The sequence below is a fragment of the Phascolarctos cinereus genome, unplaced genomic scaffold (assembly GCF_003287225.1).
Source record: "Phascolarctos cinereus isolate Bilbo 61053 unplaced genomic scaffold, phaCin_HiC Scaffold_5;HRSCAF=322, whole genome shotgun sequence".
NCBI classification, from domain to species: domain Eukaryota; kingdom Metazoa; phylum Chordata; class Mammalia; order Diprotodontia; family Phascolarctidae; genus Phascolarctos; species Phascolarctos cinereus.
This window is the reverse complement of record NW_027555958.1, coordinates 12050090-12069311: the sequence shown is the minus strand read 5'-3', so window position 1 is coordinate 12069311 and position 19222 is coordinate 12050090. Positions and strand designations below refer to the sequence as shown.

General features: G+C 50.8%; 1 protein-coding gene across 4 annotated transcripts in view; it reads right to left on the bottom strand.

Annotated features, from left to right (window-relative positions):
- ARMC9 (armadillo repeat containing 9) overlaps positions 1–19222 on the bottom strand; it is a 143820-nt gene that overhangs the window by 38538 nt on the left and 86060 nt on the right. For all 4 annotated transcript variants that reach the window (XM_020972160.2, XM_078154653.1, XM_020972158.2 and 1 more), the window contains 2 exons: positions 12650–12740; positions 11205–11260 (listed from right to left, as the gene is read on the bottom strand). In XM_020972160.2, the coding sequence (XP_020827819.1) occupies positions 11205–11260; positions 12650–12740 (147 nt within the window). The remainder of the gene's footprint in view (positions 1–11204; positions 11261–12649; positions 12741–19222) is intronic.

Here is a 19222-nt window from a genome sequence, read left to right as displayed (position 1 = left end):
ACCAGAACCCAGAGAGTGGGGCCCCATGCCATCCTCTAGTTGGCCTCTGTCTGGCTTTAAGCTCTCATTCCAAGAGGCTCAAAGATACACCCCGCATTCCATCTCTCCTAATGAGAACAGTATCAGCCTGTCTATCCCAGAATCACACAGCTTTGTCAGGCTTATGAAAAACATAATAACCTAGGTATTCAGAAAAACATGGGCTGCTCCTACTTTCTGATCTGACTGGAAAGACCCAGCCAATTGTGGGCACCAGCACAGTACCACCTATGCCTACCCAAGGAAAGCTATTGTCATCATCATTATCACCATCATCGCACTTTTTTTTATGATTTTTTTTTTTTTAGGCAATTGGGGTTAAGTGGCTTGCCCAGGGTCACACAGCTGGTGTCAAGTGTTTGGTCTGAGGCAGGATTTGAACTCAGGTCCTCCTGACTCCAGGGCCAGTGGTGCTCTATCCACTATGCCACCCAGCTGCCCCCACCGTTATCACTTTCATATGGCGCTTTGTTGACAAGACACTTTCCGCGTGGCACTTCATTCACATGAGGATCACTTGATCCTCACAACAGCCAGGAGAGCTAAGTGCTAGCATTATCTCCATTTTACAGATGAGGAAACAGGCAGGCAAAGGGAAAGTGACTTGCCCAGAGTCACACTGAATCAGGATTTGAACTCAGGTTCTCCCAGGCCTGGCGCTCCATCCACTCTGAACCCCACTCCCCACTCACTAGGGCGGCCCAGCCATGAAATTCAGGCCTCAGGATCAAGCTGTCCTTGGTGCTCGTGTTTGGATCTGCCTTCTAGCTGCTGTGCCTTGGGAATCTGCTGCCTGGCACCCAGTTCTCCTGCACCAGCCTCCGTCAGGAACAGAGGGCATGCCAAGTCCTTTCATTTCCCACGCAGACGCCCTCAAACATTTCTCCACGGCAGCACTGGGGCTCAGGCCTCCTCCTGTTCTTGGCCGAGAGCAGAACAGTCTTAGGACCTCAGAGCTGGGGGAGCTCCGGGGCCCAGGAATGTTCTCTCCAACATTCCTGCATAGCCCTGCCATCCCCTGATTGACCAGGCACTCCTCTCTCTCCAGCACCCCCCCAGAGCTAGCCCTGCCCACAGCTGACTGTCTGGGAATGTCCCCTCTAACACCCCAGCCCACTGGGCCTCTTCAGAATAAAGCCATCAGGCGCTGAGCAGGGGGAAGTCTCCTTTCAGGACCAGACTCGGTTTGATGCTCTAAGGCAGGGCTGGGAAGCCTGCGGCCTCGAGGCCACATGTGGCCTTCAGGTCCTAGGCACAGCCTTTTGACTGAGTCCAAATCCTTTTATGAAGGAGATTTGCTCTGTGAAGTTTGGATTCAGTCAAAAGGCTGCACTGGAGGACCTAGAAGGCCGCGTGTGAAAGGCTGGTGATTTTGTCTTGCTTGATCTGCCCAGTCTCCTGGACCTTGACCTCCAAAACTCTTAGAATGGGAAGGGTCCTACCCACTCATTCCATAGAGGAGGAAACTGAGGCTCAGAGAAGCTGACTTACTCTCTGGAAGCGTCTGGCTTCCTGCCTACCCCAGCAGATGGAGGTTCCCGCGTGATCCCACTTGCAGGCCAGCCTTGGTTCATATCTGAGCCTACCTTTGACCCTGCACCAGGGGGACATAAGAAGCCCCATTGGAAGTGGATGGTGGGCAGGCTGACCCCAGACAAGACTGAAGTGATGGAGGGCTAGTCTGGTGAGAGGATCAGGACCCTGAAAGAGCAGAAGGCTGTTCTAGGGCTCCCCACATGCAGTGTGACCAGCTAGATCTCTGGAAGCATTCTCCCTTTGCCTTGATACTCTCCGCTCAGGGACAGGTGGGTCCTACGCTCCCAAGGTCCTCAAAGCCTTACAGACAGAGCCACAAGAAGGTACCTCACAGGTAGCTGAGTCTAGCCCCTTCATGTTACAGATGATGAAAACAAGGCACAAAGCACAGAGGCATGGTCAAGGATAAGGCAAGATTCAAGCTCAACAGTGACCCCAACACCCTTAAAAAAGGCGATGGCTACAAGTCAACAGCGAATCAGTCAGCAAGCAGTGATTAAGTGCGTTCTCTGTGCCAGGCACTGGGGACGTGGAGAAAGGGAAGACCCGGCTCCTCTGCTTGAGCGAGGGGCTCCCTGGCTAACGGGGGAGCCAGCATGCAGACAAGCGGCTACGTCCCAGGCGAGACCAAGTGCGTGGAGGGCGCTGTCAGAAGGAAGGTGTGAGTGGCGGCACCGTGGACGGAGCTCTCGGGACACAATGTGGACACGCAGAGGGTGTGGGCCTGTAATTGCAATCTGGCAAAGAGGAACACATCCTGTCTTGGGTACCTTGGGCTGGGCTGGTGCCAGGGTAGTGCCAGCTGATGTTCTAAGACAAGATTCTGACAAAAGCTTACGCAGAGTCCAGGAGCGTCAGGGAGAAGCCCATGCTAAGGCTATACAGCCAAGGCTAACTCAGAACTGTTTGCTTTCCTGTTCTTAATTACTGTTGACTCAGACTGGTGGCCCTGCTTGTGACTGCCAGCAGCCCCCGCTATCTTATCTGAGGTTTCTACCAAGTCTTTGCTGCCTTGTGGGCTTAGCAGCTGTACCAAGTTGGGATCCTCTCCCACGGTACGGTTTCTATAACGGCCCCGTTGCTGTGTGTGATAGCCACAACTCTGAATGTCCATCCTGTGCTCTAGGAAGGTCAGTCTGCCCCTGGCTTCTACTCCTTCCCCCCCCCCCCTTGACCCTGGCTACTCTCAGCCTTCTAAACTTTGCTTTCTGGCTAGGCGGGTGCTCTTGGCTCCTTGTGCCCAGCCTCTCGGCATCGGCCACATATGTTGTCTCTCTGAAGGGATCTCCCCCATTCTGCTCTCTAAGCTCCTGGCCCAGGGCCCTACCTCCTGCTGCTCGCATAGGATTGAAGATTTAGAGGGAAAAGACTTCATGAACTTCCCAGAGTCCAACCTCCTCATTTTACAGACAAGAGTGAGAAACACCGGCTGCCACTGAGATAGTGCTTTAAGGTCGGCAAATCACCTTCTATTTGTGTCCTCTCATCTTATCTCATCAGGTCCAATGACCTTGTGAAGTAGGCGACCTCATTACCCCCATTTTACAGATGAAAACACTGAGGCTCAGAGGGTGAGGAGACCTGCCCTGGTGATAAGGCACACTGCTCTATTCACTGCCCTTCCCAAGGACTCCTGCCTGGAGAGCCCCAGCCCCACTCGCTCTCTGCTCAGCTACTCCCCTTCCCTATTGGCCTAGCCCCAATCTTCATTTTCCAGGTCCCTTTTTAAGACGTTTGCTTCTTGAGAGGAGGGGCCATGACCTTTTCCTGTATTTGCATCCCCAGTGCAAATGTGCGGTGCCTGATACCTAGTAAACACTTCATCTATCTGGCAGTCTGTCCATCTTGCTGTCTACTCAGCCCGCTGCTGACCTGTTTCATTGACCTGGACTTCCGCTGGCCATCTTGTCTTTTCTGGTTGCCGATCCCTGCCACCCGCCTGTACGTCCTCCTGGAACTGAACTCCCTGTCCCTGCTGATGGCCCGGCCTAGGAAGAAGAATGATAACTGCCCAAGAGAATCTGTACCGTTTCCTCTCACTAGAAAACAAAAACCATCCTGTTTTCTTTTTGCTGTATCTTCTAGAAAACTCAAACTCGGCCCGAATGCAGTGATCAGCACCTCTCAAGCAACTCGACGGTGCTGGTGAGTCAGAACCCAGCAACGGACGGAGGCTGGCGAAGAAAAGAGGAAGAAAGGGCTTTGCTCGCCATATTCACGGCCAAAAGACCAGAGCCAGTAAATGGATGTGGTTGTGGTAACTGGTTACTAGAAAAGAGGGCAAGCACTTGACATCTATTTTGCTTTGACATTTTACAACGTAATATAACACGTATCATGCAGTGTTACAATCTGGATCTGGAGGAGACTTGGCGGGGCATGTACTCCAACACCCTCATTTCACAGATGAGGAAAGAGAGGCCCAGAGAGTTTAACAATGACAGCAACAGAACCAGGATTCCAGCTCAGGCCCTCCGACTCCCATCTCCATGCTACCATTCTGCCTTCTCATATGCACTTGTCCTGTTTCCACCAGCAAGACTCATCCTGGAACTTAACACATAGTGAAGAGGGATGGGGGCCCCCGAGCAGGGACAGGAGGCCGAGTGGGGGCAGAGTCACGCAATCTCACCAGTGCAAGGGACCCCAGGTGTCACCTAATCCAACTCATACCTCCCCTCTGCCACACACCCCAGCAAGTAGAGGGCCGCTCACTCCTACTTGAGGCAACTCTTTCCAACTTGACCAGCTCTAATTTTTAAGACATTTTTCCTCATGTCAGAAGAAAACTCTAGTTCCCTCCACCTCCTTCCCACTGCTCCTAGTTTTAGCTGCTGCGGGCACCCAGAGAGAAATCAAATCCCTCTTCCATATGACAACCCTTCCAATACCTGGAGCCGGATGCCATGGCTCCTCCGACTTCTCCAGGATAAACATTCCTACTTCCTTCAACCAAACTTCCCATGACCCAATCTGCTCTTGAGGCCCTCTGACTCTCCTCTAAGGGCTTATCTCACTGCCCTTCTTCAAATCTGCTGCTCAGAACTGAAAACAATCCCACCAATGAAATTCAAGTCTCTGAGGACAGACGAGCTGCATCCCGGGCTACTGAAGGAATGGAGGTACGAGCATGGAACCCACATCAATAATTGTTGAGAAAGGACAAACGAGGGGCGGCACGCCAGACTGCTCCAGGTTCCAATGCTCAAGAACGGGGAAAGGGCCAATTCAAGAAACTCCAGGCCGGGGGTCTGCTGGTCACCGCGGGTTCCCTGCATGTCTGCCTCAGAGCCTGGCATGTGCCTGGCACACAGCAGGTGCTTCATGAATGCCTGTTGACTCGCTGCTTGTCCCTGGACAGCACTCTAGAATAGATCATAAAAGAGATGGCTTGGGCATACTTAGGGGAGAAATTGGTGTTTAATAGGAATCAGAATGAATTTATTAAGACACTCTCCCGGGAGCCTCATTTCATTGTCTTTTGTGAGAGTCACTGGGTCCCAGGACTGCCACAGACACGATACATTTTGATTTCAGTAAGAAGAATCAATGTTCACATAGCATTTGAAGGGTTATAAAGCATTTCACCCATCTCATCTGACTGGGGCCTCATAACAGCTTTCTGAGGCAGGTGCTATCGCTGTTATTATCCTCATTTTATAGCTGAACAAACCCCGAACCCTGGCAGGGGGAGCGACTCACCCCTTGGTCAAACAGAAAGCAGGCCCTGGAGGGGAGGCCCTAAGCGAGGTCTTCCTGATGCCAAGGTCAACAGTTTCACCCTCTGATGCCATGTAGTAACAAAATCTTTCATAATATCTGAGTAGATAATATGAGGTGGACACATTTGGACCTGGCTCAACAGCCATATCCAGAAGGTATTGACTTAAGGATTCACCTCTATTGGGGAAATGCCTCTGTCTCACTCAGCACTTCCCCGGGGACTTGAATGAAGTCCCAGAGGCGATGCTTTCCAAACCAGCCGATGACACAAAGCAAAGGGGGAACTGCTCTCACAGACCAAGGGAAGCAGACTGAATCAGAAACAGGGGCCATTAATCCATATGTAAGAATCATTATGGGCCACACACTGACTTAGTTTTAAGATGCAGTGCTCCCTATAATTTACTGAATTTTTATTAACTTTATTAAATATTTCCCAATTATACTGTAATCTGGTTCAGGCCACACTCAGGAGTCTTGTGAGTCACAAGCAGCCTGTGGGCCACATGTGTGACACCTCAGAACTGAGGTTTAAAGGACCATGACTGCCTAGAATAAGGAGCTCAAACCAACAAAATGAAATTTAGTGGACATGCGGCTTCACAGCAGTTTGTGTGAGAGCCAGACGCTTCCGTACTGGGCCAGTAAACAGTGAGCTCCTCAGTGATGCAATGAAGAAGGGTTTGGTTAGTAATTCTCCATTGGACACATGGCACCTCGATGAAGGGAGGAAGTGGAATGCGTGATTATGGCAAAAAAATAAAGAATAAAAACGCCAGATTCTCTGCCCAATCTGGGCTATTCTTGCCTCCTAAGAAGTCAGTTCTGAGCTCACAGGGCCTTTAGGCCCACACCCTCATTTTATGGAGGAGGAGACTGAGGCCTGACTTATTTATGAACGGTGAGAACACCCAGTGCCCCAGGCACACTGTGCCGTACCACGCTGTAGTCACATAGTCCATCAGCCAGTAGCCAGCAAAGGAACGAGGACCAGCACCACCTGCCTTCAGCTCTAGCCAAACTCCTTCCTATGAATGAGGCGGTCAAATGTCCCCAGGAGCCGAGTCACGTGGCAGCGTGGCACTGGCACTCACGGATTTTTTCTGGCTTACCACAAGTCAATCCCAGGGGATGTTAAGAAAGGGGATCAGCAGCAAATGCTCATTTTATTAAGTCCAATTTTTCAAATGAAATAATGCACGCAGCCCTTAGAAGTCTAAGGAGAAGGAAGTCTAAACTGGATCATTACTATTTTACATGTACTTCTCTGCCTCCTGCTCTGATGACGGAAGAAACCAGTCCACTGATGTCTGCATCACTTTTTCATTCAACAAACCCGGCGCCTTCCTGGGGACACAGTTAACTGCACCACTGCCCAGGCCTCTCCTTTTCTGCCTCTGTTTCCATAGAAATGGGCCCTGGCACAAACAACATTCACAAACACCTAGGGAACCACCAACACTTCAAAGCCCTCCCCTTGTCTGTGCTGATGTCTATTTCCATAGAAACCGGAGTGGAAAAGAAGGCAGCAGCTGTGAGTCAGCCCCACGGGCTCATTCCGAGACCTCCCAGGGATAGCGAGTGCCACAGCCGAAGAATGAGATCCAGGGGCCTGAGCTGGAAACTGGGATTTCTTTACTGATGGTCTGGCATTTCAGTGGCGAGAGAGGCATCTCACTGGACTAAACACAACATCGTGTGCGCCCCACCCCCCCGGCAAGTCCTCTTCAAGGAGAGAACCCTCCGAGGCAGGACAAGTCTTGGGAAAGGGGCTCTCCAGGCGGCCTGGGCCAGGCCTGCAGGGGCCCTGCCCTCCAAACGAGGCCTGCCAGCTTGGCAGGGAGAAGCCCCTCCGGCAGCGCCTGGCTGCTCACTTGCTCCAGTGAAGTGTGCCTCTGTGGGCACAGGCCTGCTCAGACTCACAGACTTCGGGCTCTTAGTCCCAAGACCAGAAGAGGCTCCTGATGTATGATGTCCTTGGCTCAGCACTGAACTCCTGGGTTTTCCACCCAAACCCAGCTCCTAAATGCTAACCCCTCCAGGCTGGGCTCCCCTGCTCCTCCTCGCTATCTGGCCAGACCCTCTGCCTGCTCCTCCTCGCTATCTAGCCAGACCCTCTGCCTGTGCCCCTGGACACTACATTCAGCACTCAGCTGGCCCAGCTTCCTGAGTCCTGGCTTGTCTGATCTACGCAGCCTGATGGGCTCACGGGCCATGGCTGGGCTCGTGGCGACTGCCTGCTCCTTCCTCCTGGCCAAGCCAAACTGCCAGTTCTGCTCTCTTCTGCTGGGACCAATACTGCTGCTGCTCATGGCAGCCTGGCTTCCTATGCAGGGCCAGGGGCATTGCTGACCCTGATCTTCCAGGGCCTCTGGCTGAGCTGGCCCTTCTTTGGATGGAGACACTGCCCTGATTATTTCAGCCTCTGCAGCCCTCCCATTGCTGGCTGGTTCCCTTACCTGGATCTAGGAACATATCCCCAGCTCTACTGCCAGGGTGGAAAACAACCCCAAGTGCTGACTTGGCTCCTTTCAAACCATGCATGTGGGTCTGCTGGACCCCAGAAACTGGAACCTCCTAATCTAGCTGTGAATAGTGGGAGCAAGCCTACAAATTCTCTTTTCCTTGAACCCCAGAAAGTGCTCCTGAGCTCTGAAAGCTTGTCCTGCTCCCCCATGTTCCTGGGACTCCTGGGGCAGGGGGGTCACCAAGTGGCCAGCCACATGCACACCTGTGCCTTCTGAGATCCAAGAACCAGCCCTAATGGCTCCTGAGCTCCAGAAGTCTTCCTTGACCAAACCACGGAACATCCTCTAAGCTCCAAGGTGCCCAGGACCTCTCGTGTCTGCCCCCTCCTCTTCACTCACCTAGCCCTCCCACTTCCAGCTCAGGCCCTCATCACATCTGGCCTGGATCCCCGCAGGAGCATCCCAAGTGGTCTCCCTAACACAGACTCCTCCTACTCTAGCCCAGGCTCTACAAAGCTGCTCCAGGAATGTTTCTGAGGCCCATTTCGGTGCACACCAACCCTCCTGCCCAAAACTGGGGCTATCCCTGTCAGGCCTTGGATCTTTGCTGTGGGAAGCCCTTCACAACTTGCACCAATCACTACTCCCCTTCCCATACTCTGCAGGGTAGCCAGACTGTCCCACTAGCTTCTTCTCACACATGCCACTCCATCTCCTCCTGCCCCAGCCCAGGCTGCCCCGCACTCCAGGCACGCCCTCCCTAGTTCCTGCACAGTTCTGCTCAAGGGGAACTTTTTATGTGAGCCCTTTCTCAACCCCCACCCCCACCCAAACTGCCAATGCTTCCCCCACCCCAGTCTAGATATAGATTTTGAATAGAGGAATCATGACATAATAGATAGTTAGGAAGACCTGGGTTCAAATCCTGTCTCTGACACACACAGTATTGTCTGTTTGACTCTGGGCAAGTCATTTAACGTCTCAGGGCCCTAGGTATCTCTCTAAGACTCTCCAAGAGCCGGTGATAACCTGCACCGGTGGAGGGAGTTCTTCATGCCAGAAGCTCTGTCTACTATGCAGATGAAATCATAGCTGTTTTCCTCCTCCCTCCAAAGAAAACCACTTTGTATAAATTTCCTTATATATGTGCTGTTTCCCCTTCTCCTTCAGGAGAGTGGAAGCTCCTTGAGGGTGCAGACTTTCTTCATTTTTGTCTTTGCCTCTCCATCATTTACCACATTGCCTAGCACTGGCAGGCACTTAAAACGTGCAGGATAAATGAATAAATGAAAGAAGGCTCACAAGGGTTAATCCCAGAAGCCAATGTTCAGGCCCACGAAAGTCAAACATTCCCAGGATGAGGCAGGACCATGCCAAAGACAACCAGGAGGGAGGGAGAGCTGAGCAGGAGCAGGGCCTGCAGTGCAGGAGGGGCGGCGAGAGGCTTCTGGACTCAGGCTGGGTCAGGGCAGGCAGGACTGGCCTGCTCGAGGCTCTATCCCCGGGCATGTGCTTGCTTGCGGGGGGGGGGGGGGGGGGGGGAATCTGCCCCAGGACTGTTTCTGCATCATCTGTGTGTCTCTAGGCCACACCAGCTCTGCTGCTGTTTTCCAAGTCCCCACCCAGGGTGTGAATCCATCCTTCCACTTCATGTGACCAGGGGAGCAAAGATGCAGAGGAAGTCAGCCTGTCCAATAGGCCTCAGTCTTCAGCCTCTCCGGTGAGGGGACATCTGATCCCTTCTCCCAATCCTCCCTGGGGCTCACGAATCACACCCTGAATCCATGGCCTTGTCAAGCCCTTCCCCCCCGGCTCTAAACCACTTCTACCTCTGGCCTTTGTGGCCAGCTCTTCCCAACTTGGGTCACATAATTCCCACCCATGGTGAACCCAAGGCTCACGAGGCTTACTCCCCATTTCCCACACATGGCCCACATTTTTCGATCTCTTTCCCCTGCTCACAAGCATGCCTTTTGTTTGGAATTTCTACTCACTCACAATGGCTTTTAAAGACCAACTCTAATGAAACTTCCTGGAGGAAGACATCCCTAAGACCCACCCATTGGGGAGGCTTTTCCTCCCTGGGACCTCCTATAGCCCTCTGCTCACACTCTCAGGGGGTGTCCTAAGAATGAAGTCTGGTCTTTGCCTCGTAAGCAGAACCTCACCTAGTGCTCCGCATACAATAGGTGCTTCATGTTTGCTACAGTGGAGGTAGGAATGACCCCCTAGGCATATAGGGACAAAGACTGTGAAAATATAAGTAACCTGGTGATTGGCATCTGGTCCCTTGGAAGCCAGAGAATGAACTGGACGGCAGAAGGAAATCTATACTAGGAATCACAGTCTCTAAAGAGGATGCTGAACAGCCAGGCTGCAGGGACACCACAGCAGGGGGACCTTTGGAGCATGGGGCGGACCAGAGGGCCCACTGATGGCCCTTCCAATTCTTAAGTTCTGAGACTCTGTGAAGAAACCATGGAATAATCTCTCCACCCGATGCATTAATCTTTTCTAGAAATTCCCAGACAAACGGCCGACACTGCCAGCGATGAAAACTCACTACTTTACCCCAAAGCACATTCAATTCCCAGATGACCCTCGCAGTTTGGAAACGCTTCCAGATGTGGGGCTGAAATGTGCCTGGCTGCCGTCTCCCCTCATCCAGTTTGATAACACTGTAGCCACAAGGAACACGCTGGACCCTCTTCCCTACGGTAGCGCCCCACTCCCTCCCAGTTCAAGAGGACGGGTCGGTCCACTTCTCCGGCTTCAACAGATGCTTTCATGTCATGATATGGTTTTAATCTTCCTATGTCCAGCCCTGGACTAACTGTCTCCCCCCGCCCACCCATGCCTTTCCTGTTCTTGTGGAGGGCACCATCTTTCCCCCAGAGTCATCGCCTCAAGGCCATTCTCGACCCCTCTCTCTCACCCCCACCTCCCACTTCCAGTCTGTTGTCAAATCCTGTTAATTCTACCTTTAACAAATGTTTGTCGATTCGCTAACTGGCCACCCTCCCCTAGATGCAGTCCATTTTATCCATGGCTCCCGGACCCGAACGCCTGCTTCTTATGTGGTCTGAATGGGGCCAGTGCCACTCTGGGGCTGTGGCTCTCTTGATGCAGTCTAAGAAACAACCAGTCAGGGTTGTTGACTGCCATATCACTCTAAGTAAGTTCTCATATTGACAAGCTTGTGGTCCACTGAAACCCTCAGATCTCTTTCACATCTAACCGTGGGGCAAAATTAAATACTCTTGTGAAATTTCACCTCTTTAAATCTGGCCTACTGTTTTCACTTGGGGAGATCTTTTGGGACCCCAGTTCTCAACTTTTGGGTCAACTTTATCAGGAAAAGAAATCCCAGGCCCCAATATCTAAAGCCAAAGTTCTGTCAGCACTTTCTATACTATCTCAACAGCCCTTTTGACTTACTTCATCATCTTCCTCCTCTTCATCATCAGACTCAAGAGTCGTGTCCAGCAGCTCTTCTGAAAAGCAAAAACAGAGTCAACAAGAGATGGGCGTAGTGACTGCCCTCACCCACAAGCACGTCTCTAAGCATCCTTCAGAAGCTGCCAGTCTTGTCCTTGATGCCGTCTGCTGCATCTTTATGCAGCCAGAACCAAGTAGAGCCTCTCTTCATAACAACATGTGAAAAGACCCACAACATCCCCACTCGCCATAACAGAGCGGTTCATTTATGGCTTTGCCGAGGAAGAAAAGAGGTGGCGACAGATGGATGCAGGGAAGGAATAAAGACCTGAAGGGAAGAGGAAGAGGGACTCGGGGCAGATGGGTGGGCAGGAGGAGCAAAGAGAGAAAAGGTGAAAATGGGGATGAAGAAGTGCGGAGGCGAAACAGGATGCAGGGCCGGCAGGGCAGGAGGGTCCCTGGGGCAGTGGCATTCCAGCCCAGGTGGGAAAGTGCTCGTCGGTGCTAAGGGGAGTCGAGTGCCAAGAGGATCATCAAAGGAAGGGCGCTGGGGTCTCTGTAACCAGGAGAGTACACAACACCCACTCTGCGGACGCTCCTCCTCCTGCAAGGAGGCACCACGTCGACATCGGACTCTTCCCGTCTTAAGGAAAGAAGCAGGGACTTCAAATAATAAACTCGCCTCTCCCCAGATCATCGTCCTGGAGTCAAGGCCTAACGCGTCAGGATTTGCTCCAGAGCCATCACGTGTCAAGAGCTTTCAGTCTCTGGGCTGGCTGCAGTGGGATCCACCTGTGCTGACTCACCCCATGCCCGGGGCCTTGAGGCCATACCCTTCAATGCCACACATCCATCCCCAGTGGTCAAACATCTGGTTCCCAGAGGGTAGCTTTAACGCTATATTTTCCTCTCTGAAACCTTGCAATGGCATAAGAATTAGAAAAAGAAATTTTTGGGGGGGGGGAAGGCAATTGGGGTTAAGTGACTTGCCCAAGGTCACACAGCTAATGAGTGTCAAGTGTCCGAGGCCAGATTTGAACTCAGGTCCTCCTGACTTTAGGACCGATGCTCTATCTACTACTGTGCCACCTAGCTGCCCCTAGAAAAAGAAATCTTAAGGGGCAGCTAGGTGGCACAGTGGATAGAGCACCAGCCCTGGAGTCAGGAGGACCTGAGTTCAAATCCAGCCTCAGCCACATAACACTCACTAGCTGTGTGACCCTGGGCAAGTCACTTAACCCCACTGCCTCGCCAAAAAAGAAAAAAAAGAAAAAAATCTTAGGAAAACTTCAAACCGGACAAGCTCGTGATAGCTTCTGGCTTGCAGCCTTCAATAACCCAGCCAGCTAGCTTTTCTGAAGAAAGTCTTCCAGTCTACACACAAGGCTGAGGACCTTTCTAGCACAAGGGAAAGCGTAATGAGGCAAGCCACAGTTTCCTCTGACCTGAATTAAGTTGCTTGATAATAAAGTCAATCTGGCGTATCATTTCAGCATTGCCTTCCTTGATGAAACATCGAAGGATTTCTTCCATTCCCTAGACGCATTGGAGAAAAGGATGGTAAGAGTTCTGGCTTCCTCTTCACGGAGGAAGCTTGCCTGTTCAGTACGGTATTTACATCTCTCAAAGAAATTATTTGGCTGGGAAAAACTACCAAGCAAACATTTCAACCATGTTGTTAAGGCCTCTCATTAACCCACATATGAAAAAACCCTGCTTTTGGTTTAAACAAGGACCCTGATCAGCCCTGCTACATCTCACCCCTCTGGACCTTAGTTTCCTCATCCATAAAAGGCAGATGGACTACATGACTTCCATGGTCCCTCCCACCTGGAAGTTCTGAAAGATTTCTCACCTCCATCCCATCCTCTCCGTTCTCATTGCCACCACCTTGTTCTATGATCTCCTGACCACTTTCTTAGTATTGTACTATCCCCTTACCAGGTCACAGAATCATCACAGGACTGAGGTTCCAGAGCCTGAAGGGACATTAGATGTTCCCTGATTTAGAGCCAGGCTTCTTTCTCTCGGACCAGTGGGGCCCTTACTGGCTTTCGATGTTGGCTGGTCACGTAGGGTGGCCCGAGGGAGAGGGGCTGGTTGTCAGGGGGTGCCCTGACTGCTCTGGGGGCTCGGTAGCTTACTTGGGCTGCTTATGAGGAATTACAGATTGCCCTACCTACTTCTAACCCAACTAACTCTCGCAAATGAACAAATAGCTTTCAGAGATTCCTGTAAAGATGAGATAAGGACGACATGAGCATTATTTGCAAGCATCCTGAGTTTTGCAATTGATGACCTCATCATATTTGACAACAGAACAGAGAAAAAGACATAAATTATCAAGATTATTTGAAACATGATTTTGGAGCATAACAATGAACCAAACTGTATAAAGCCATGATTAGTAAGCCATTTTAAAACTAAGCTCTTGTCCCAGATGATGTAAATGTGTCTTTTGCCTTCCTCTGGTATGCTCAGTACATAGCACAGCACCCAGCACACAGCAGGCGTTTAATAAATGTTTGCCAACTTACAAAAACTCTTGTTTTTAAAGAATGTGGAAACAGAATTTTCTAACCTGCTCTAAAATTTTCCAAGTAATGCTTTCCAGTGGGTTTGGACCCATTTTCTAAAATAAACAAACCAAAAAAACCTATTCAAAGAAGATTTACCACTTTCTGATTTGTTTGCAAAAACAGCTAACTGACTGGTGGACGGGATCAAAACAGAGCTTCGTGATTCAGTCAAGGCAGCCAGCCAGGTACTTTGGCCCTTGGCGTCCAGCTCTTCTCGTAGAGTATCTTTCCATTATGACAGCCCTCATAACCAAGAAGGGGAAGAGGATGACCTCATTAACTAGACTTTTGAATTGTTGCTGTAGAAGATTTGCAAAAATAAAAAAGCATTTTTAATCCCAGAATTCTTACTAAAAATATTATTAATGACTTTTCTATCTTATATGATAACTGTTGTTAATACTATTTTTAGTGAGAGCAAAAAGGGCTTAGGGAACCATTAATAAAATCGATCTCCCAAACATTCTTTATTTCTTATTTCTCTCATGTGGCAAGTAGGTGTTGGAGCGGATAGAGCGCTGGGCCTGGAGTCATCTTCCTGCGCTCAAATCTGGCCTCAGACACTTCCTAGCTGTGTGACCCTGGGCAAGTCACTTAACCCTGTTGGCCTCAGTTTCCTTTTCTGCAAAATGAGCTGGAGAAGGAAATGGCAAACCAATCCAGCATATCTTTGCCAAGAAAACCTCAAATGGGGTCACAAAGAGTCAGATAGAACTAAACATTTTTTTCATTCATTATAAACAAAAATATTTATCTCGTTTTTTTAATGTGTGTTTTTGCATGTTTTATAATGCATGTGGTATGTTAACATAGAATTACAAATATAGTTTACAAATAAATGGAGATACAGATATGGGGCTAAGACTCCAAAACATTTTGGACAGGGGCACACAGCTGGGTTGGTTCCTTGTTTTAGCTTAAATTTTCCATTTCCAGATTGGCTGGTAAACCTTTAATGCTGAATATGAATGAATAAGTGAGGGAATGCACGTAAATATGTAAAGTGATTAGTCATCACCCTGATTCCCCACATGAGGAGGAGAGGCAAAGGCCCTTTCAGACCTGGAAGAGATGCATCTGCATAAGAAGGGGCTGGGAAGGAGACCCTGGGCAGAGACTACGACCTTCTCATTTTTGTTGTTTCTTCATCTATGCGGAGACCCAGAAGTGCCAGAACTATTTGTGAATATAACCGTGACCTGGTGTCAGAATAGGAAGCCAGCCACAAGCTGCAGGCTTCACCTGTAGGGTGGCCTGGCCCCTTTGGGCAGGCAGGCCGGTGAAGAGCATGGAGCCTTCTCAGAATCATGGTTTTAAATGTATAAAATAAGGGGTCTAGGATTACAGGAGGACCAATTATACTGAATTACAGTCATCAAATTAAAAAAACAAAAACAAGTTCAGAGACCTGGGGGCCAAGGACAACTTAGAAGGTCAGTGGGAAAAGTCTGTGTCTGCAGTGAGAGAGAGAGGCCCGGTTCCAGCCCAGTCCCTGAGCTCAGCCCCAAGAAATCTATCCTGCCCTACAGGAAAATAGAAGGGGTAGGGGATAAGAGAAGGGGAGGAGAGATAGAAGGGAGGGCAGATCAGGGGAAGGGGTATGCAGAATACATGTCATCTTGGGGTGGGGGGAGGGATGAGATGGGGAGAAAATTTGGAACTCAAAATCTTGTGGAAGTGAATGATGAAAACTAAAAATAATCAAAAGAATAAAACTTTTAAAAAATGAGTGGGGTGGCTAAGGAGGGGGAGAATTTGGAACTCAAATTTTTAAAAAACAAATGTTAAAAATTGGTTTTACATGTAGTTGGGGAAAAATTAAATACTAAATAAGTAATTTTAAAAAATTTTAAGTTTAAAAAATATATAAATCAAGCCCTGAAAAAAAAAAAGGCCTCAGGAATCTTCGAGGCTCTGAGAGGGCCAGGAAGTGGGGAGCTTTCCTTCCTCGTCTGAATGAGCCGGCCAACACCAGCACCCAGAGGCTTTAGGAGAAGAGTGCCTGACTCCCCCCCAAGGTGAAGCAGGGCCGGGCAGAGACAGAGGTTCTAGAGGAGGCCACAGGCCAAGCAGGGCTGCTGTCCTCCCTGGGATCTAGCAGGCTCTGGACTCTAGGAGAGCAGTAGGGAGCAGCGTGAGGACCCCCCAGGAGGGAGGTGGGTGCCTCGGCTCCGCCTGCTCCCGAGGGGGTACTTCTCCCCACATTCCCTGTCTCCATCGCTCCCCCTGTCGCCGTGCACGTTTATGGGTGGCCACTTTTCTTACCTCGTCGTTTGCTTCAATGCCTCAGCTCTGTCCTGCCGAATGAAGGGGCGGTGGCTCTGGCTTTAGGGGTGCAGACCCCACCCCCAGGGGCCACATTCTTATTGGCGCATCAGCGGTGAATCGGCTTCAGATCGTCCTGCAGGCGCTGCGAGGTTAGCTTCTGGGAAATGACGTCATTTGCTGCCTTTGGATGCAGAAGGAAACCAAGCCCAGACTGCTGACTTGTGTCTCCAAAGGAGGGACAGCATCTTCATCTGGAGCTCAGCGGCTGGCAGAGGGGGGTGCAGCTGACTCCCATTTTATGAACCTGACATCCGCCAAGCAGACCTGGGGGGGGCACTCTGGGGGCGCCTCGGACATGCCGACGGCCTGACTCCAGAGCGTGCTCTGTGCAACATCACGGCCTGCTGCTCCCTGCCTCAGTTTGCATCAAGGACGCCCTCCGTGTGTGTGCAAAGTATTCTAGTAAACATCGTCTCAGGCCAGACAGTCCACACCGGGCTCCTCCTGGGCCCTCCAGATGAAGCTGCATCTGCACCAAAGTGGCCTCTCAAGGCAGCCACTTCCCCCAGAGACAGCTCTGAAGGCTGGCAGGGTAATGGGGTCTCGGCCACGAGTCCTGGGAACACGCCTGCTCTTTCTGGGAAGGGCTTGAGGGTGTGGGATGAAGGGGCTGGCCTCCGTCAAAGCATGCAGAATGACTGGCCTTTTCTTCCTGCACATCCAGTGAGGACAAGCTGCTGGGGGCCTCCAGGCTAGAGTGGAATCTTAGGCCAGAGGCTGAGACCCCCAGAGCCATCCCACATGAGCGGCATGCGCCCCTCTGCGGCTTCTGAGAGTCAGAGAGCTGGAGACGGGGCCAGGGCAGCAGCCCAGCAGCAGCTGTGTGGAGGTCAGATTCGGGAGAATGGTCCGAGTGTGAAAGAATGCACTTAGGAGGTCTCTGTAGCCACTGGGAGCCTGATTACTTGAAAGGACATGGACCTTTTCAGAAAGAAAGCTGACTGAGGTCCTGATATTTGGGAGAACCAGGCCCACACAGAGGTGTTGGAATGGTGACATAACTTTAGGGGGTTTTAGGGGGGTTAAAGACTAAGGACAGGATGAGGACACACAGGATGAGGAAGAAGGTTGCTTACCAGATAAAGAGGAATGTTATGTCACAGGCTGGTGGACAGGGAGACACCGGGTAAGGAGAAAAAGCAATTCTTTAGGTCTTACAAGATGAGGAGTAGTTTTAAGGTATTTCAAGATAAGGGGAAAAGGACTTTAGGCCACCCTCAAGTTACAGGATGAGCTAAAGAATAAGTCCCAACCCCCCTCAGGAGGGGCCCCACAAAGTACGGGAAAAGCAACCTTGATATTCTTTTTTAACCCTTCGGGCACCATATGCTGTATCCACATCAGCCAGACCAAGCCCACAGCCAAGACGATGGGTCCACAACCAGGACAGTCTCCGCTGAATGCAGCAAGAACTCTATTCAGGGCTGGCTGCTGAGTGACGCATGGGCTGGTGGTGGTTTGAGGAAAGGTCTGGATCCCTCTTCTTGTAGCAGTAGCAGGACCAGGCTCTCACAGGCTCTCAGAAAGCTCTGGTCCATAGCAGCCTTCCTTGCCCCTGGACACTGGGAAAGGGAAGGGGACCAAACTGCCCCATGGGAGTCTTTTGCACAGGCCCCCAGGTCTGGCTCAGCAGCCACCCCAAAGCCCAGAGCAGGAAGGCCTCAGGCTCTTCCCAGACATGTAGGAGCCACATTTGCCACACTCTGCTCTCTGCGGCCAAAGAGCACAAGAGCATCCTCTCTGACTGGAAGGCCCCTCCGATCCTTGAAGCCAGCCATCATGGCCCTCCTGCGTCTCTACCCCAGGCTCCTTCTAGCCATCCTCACATGGCAGGAGCTTGCAGCCTCTCCCTCCCTGGCTGCTTTCCTCTGGATGTTCTCCAGCTGATCAGTCTTTTCTAAAATAGGGTGTGCCAACCTGAACACAGCACTACGAATGTACCCTATCTGTCAGGGAAAAATGCGGCAGGAGGATCCCTGCCCTGGTCCTGGACGCTGTGTTCTCTTACTAAAGCCTGATACCACCCTAGCTTCTCTGATGGTCACCGTGTGCGGCTGCTGACTCACCCGAGCTTGCAGGCCACTCAAATGCCTACATCTTTGTCAGACAAGTTACGTCTAGCCCTCCCTGCGTGTGAAGTTGATTTTTTGAGCCTAAGTGAAGACTCTGCATGTATTCCCATTATGTTCCGTCTATTAGGTTCAGCCCGATCCTATTACAGTAATGTCACAGGTGATTTTTCCCCTAATCAACTACCATCCTCTCCCTCCTGTGGACATCTTGAGAACCAGCCCCTCGATGACCTCATAACCAGAAAAGTCCCCTGCATACACACAGGCTGGTTGAACGGCTCACTCCATCGTGTTTCTTTTTGTGCAATTTTCCTTCTTCGTGTGACAAATGCCGCCCAGATCCAGAAGCTTCCTCATCCCTGAGGGAAGAACGCTGGCTAGGCTTGGGCAGTCTTGTCTGTTTGGGGCTCCCCTTTGGCTCCCTCCTTAAATGCTCTCTGGATGACCTGGTGGATCCTGGACCACGTCAGGCTGCCTCCAAACTCTGCTTTCCTTCCATTTCTTCTGCTTCATGAGACCACATTGCTCACAATCTCCCAGTATTCTCCTCCCTCAGGTTTTGGTGAGCGAGTTGTTGCTGGGGCCTCCCTCTCTCTGCTCAGGAAGGAGGCCAAGCCTCCTTTGTCTTCCTTTGTCCAATTCCCATTGTTCAACGCTGACGGCGTTTTTCTGCAATGTCACCCTGGAGCTTTCAGTTGCTGCATCGTATCTTTTCCTTCTGACTCTTTCTTCTAACTTAGGGCTCATTTTGATTTCTGTCCTAACACACAGATGGTCTGATATAGCTAGACAACAGATTCAGAAATTATTCCCATTCCCAGTCATTTTCCATCGGTAAGCTAAGTACATTTCATCTCTTGCAATGCCACTGGGTGCCTGTATGTTGAATGCCTCCCCTAACCCTTCTGGAAGAAAGCACTGACTCTACGTCAGCATGAGACTTTTCTAGAGGATTCCAGTCTTTGACCACTTTTGTCTCTTGATCTTGAACTGCACTGTCAGTCTTAGTACTGAAGTCATCGATTACAAAAGCCTGGAA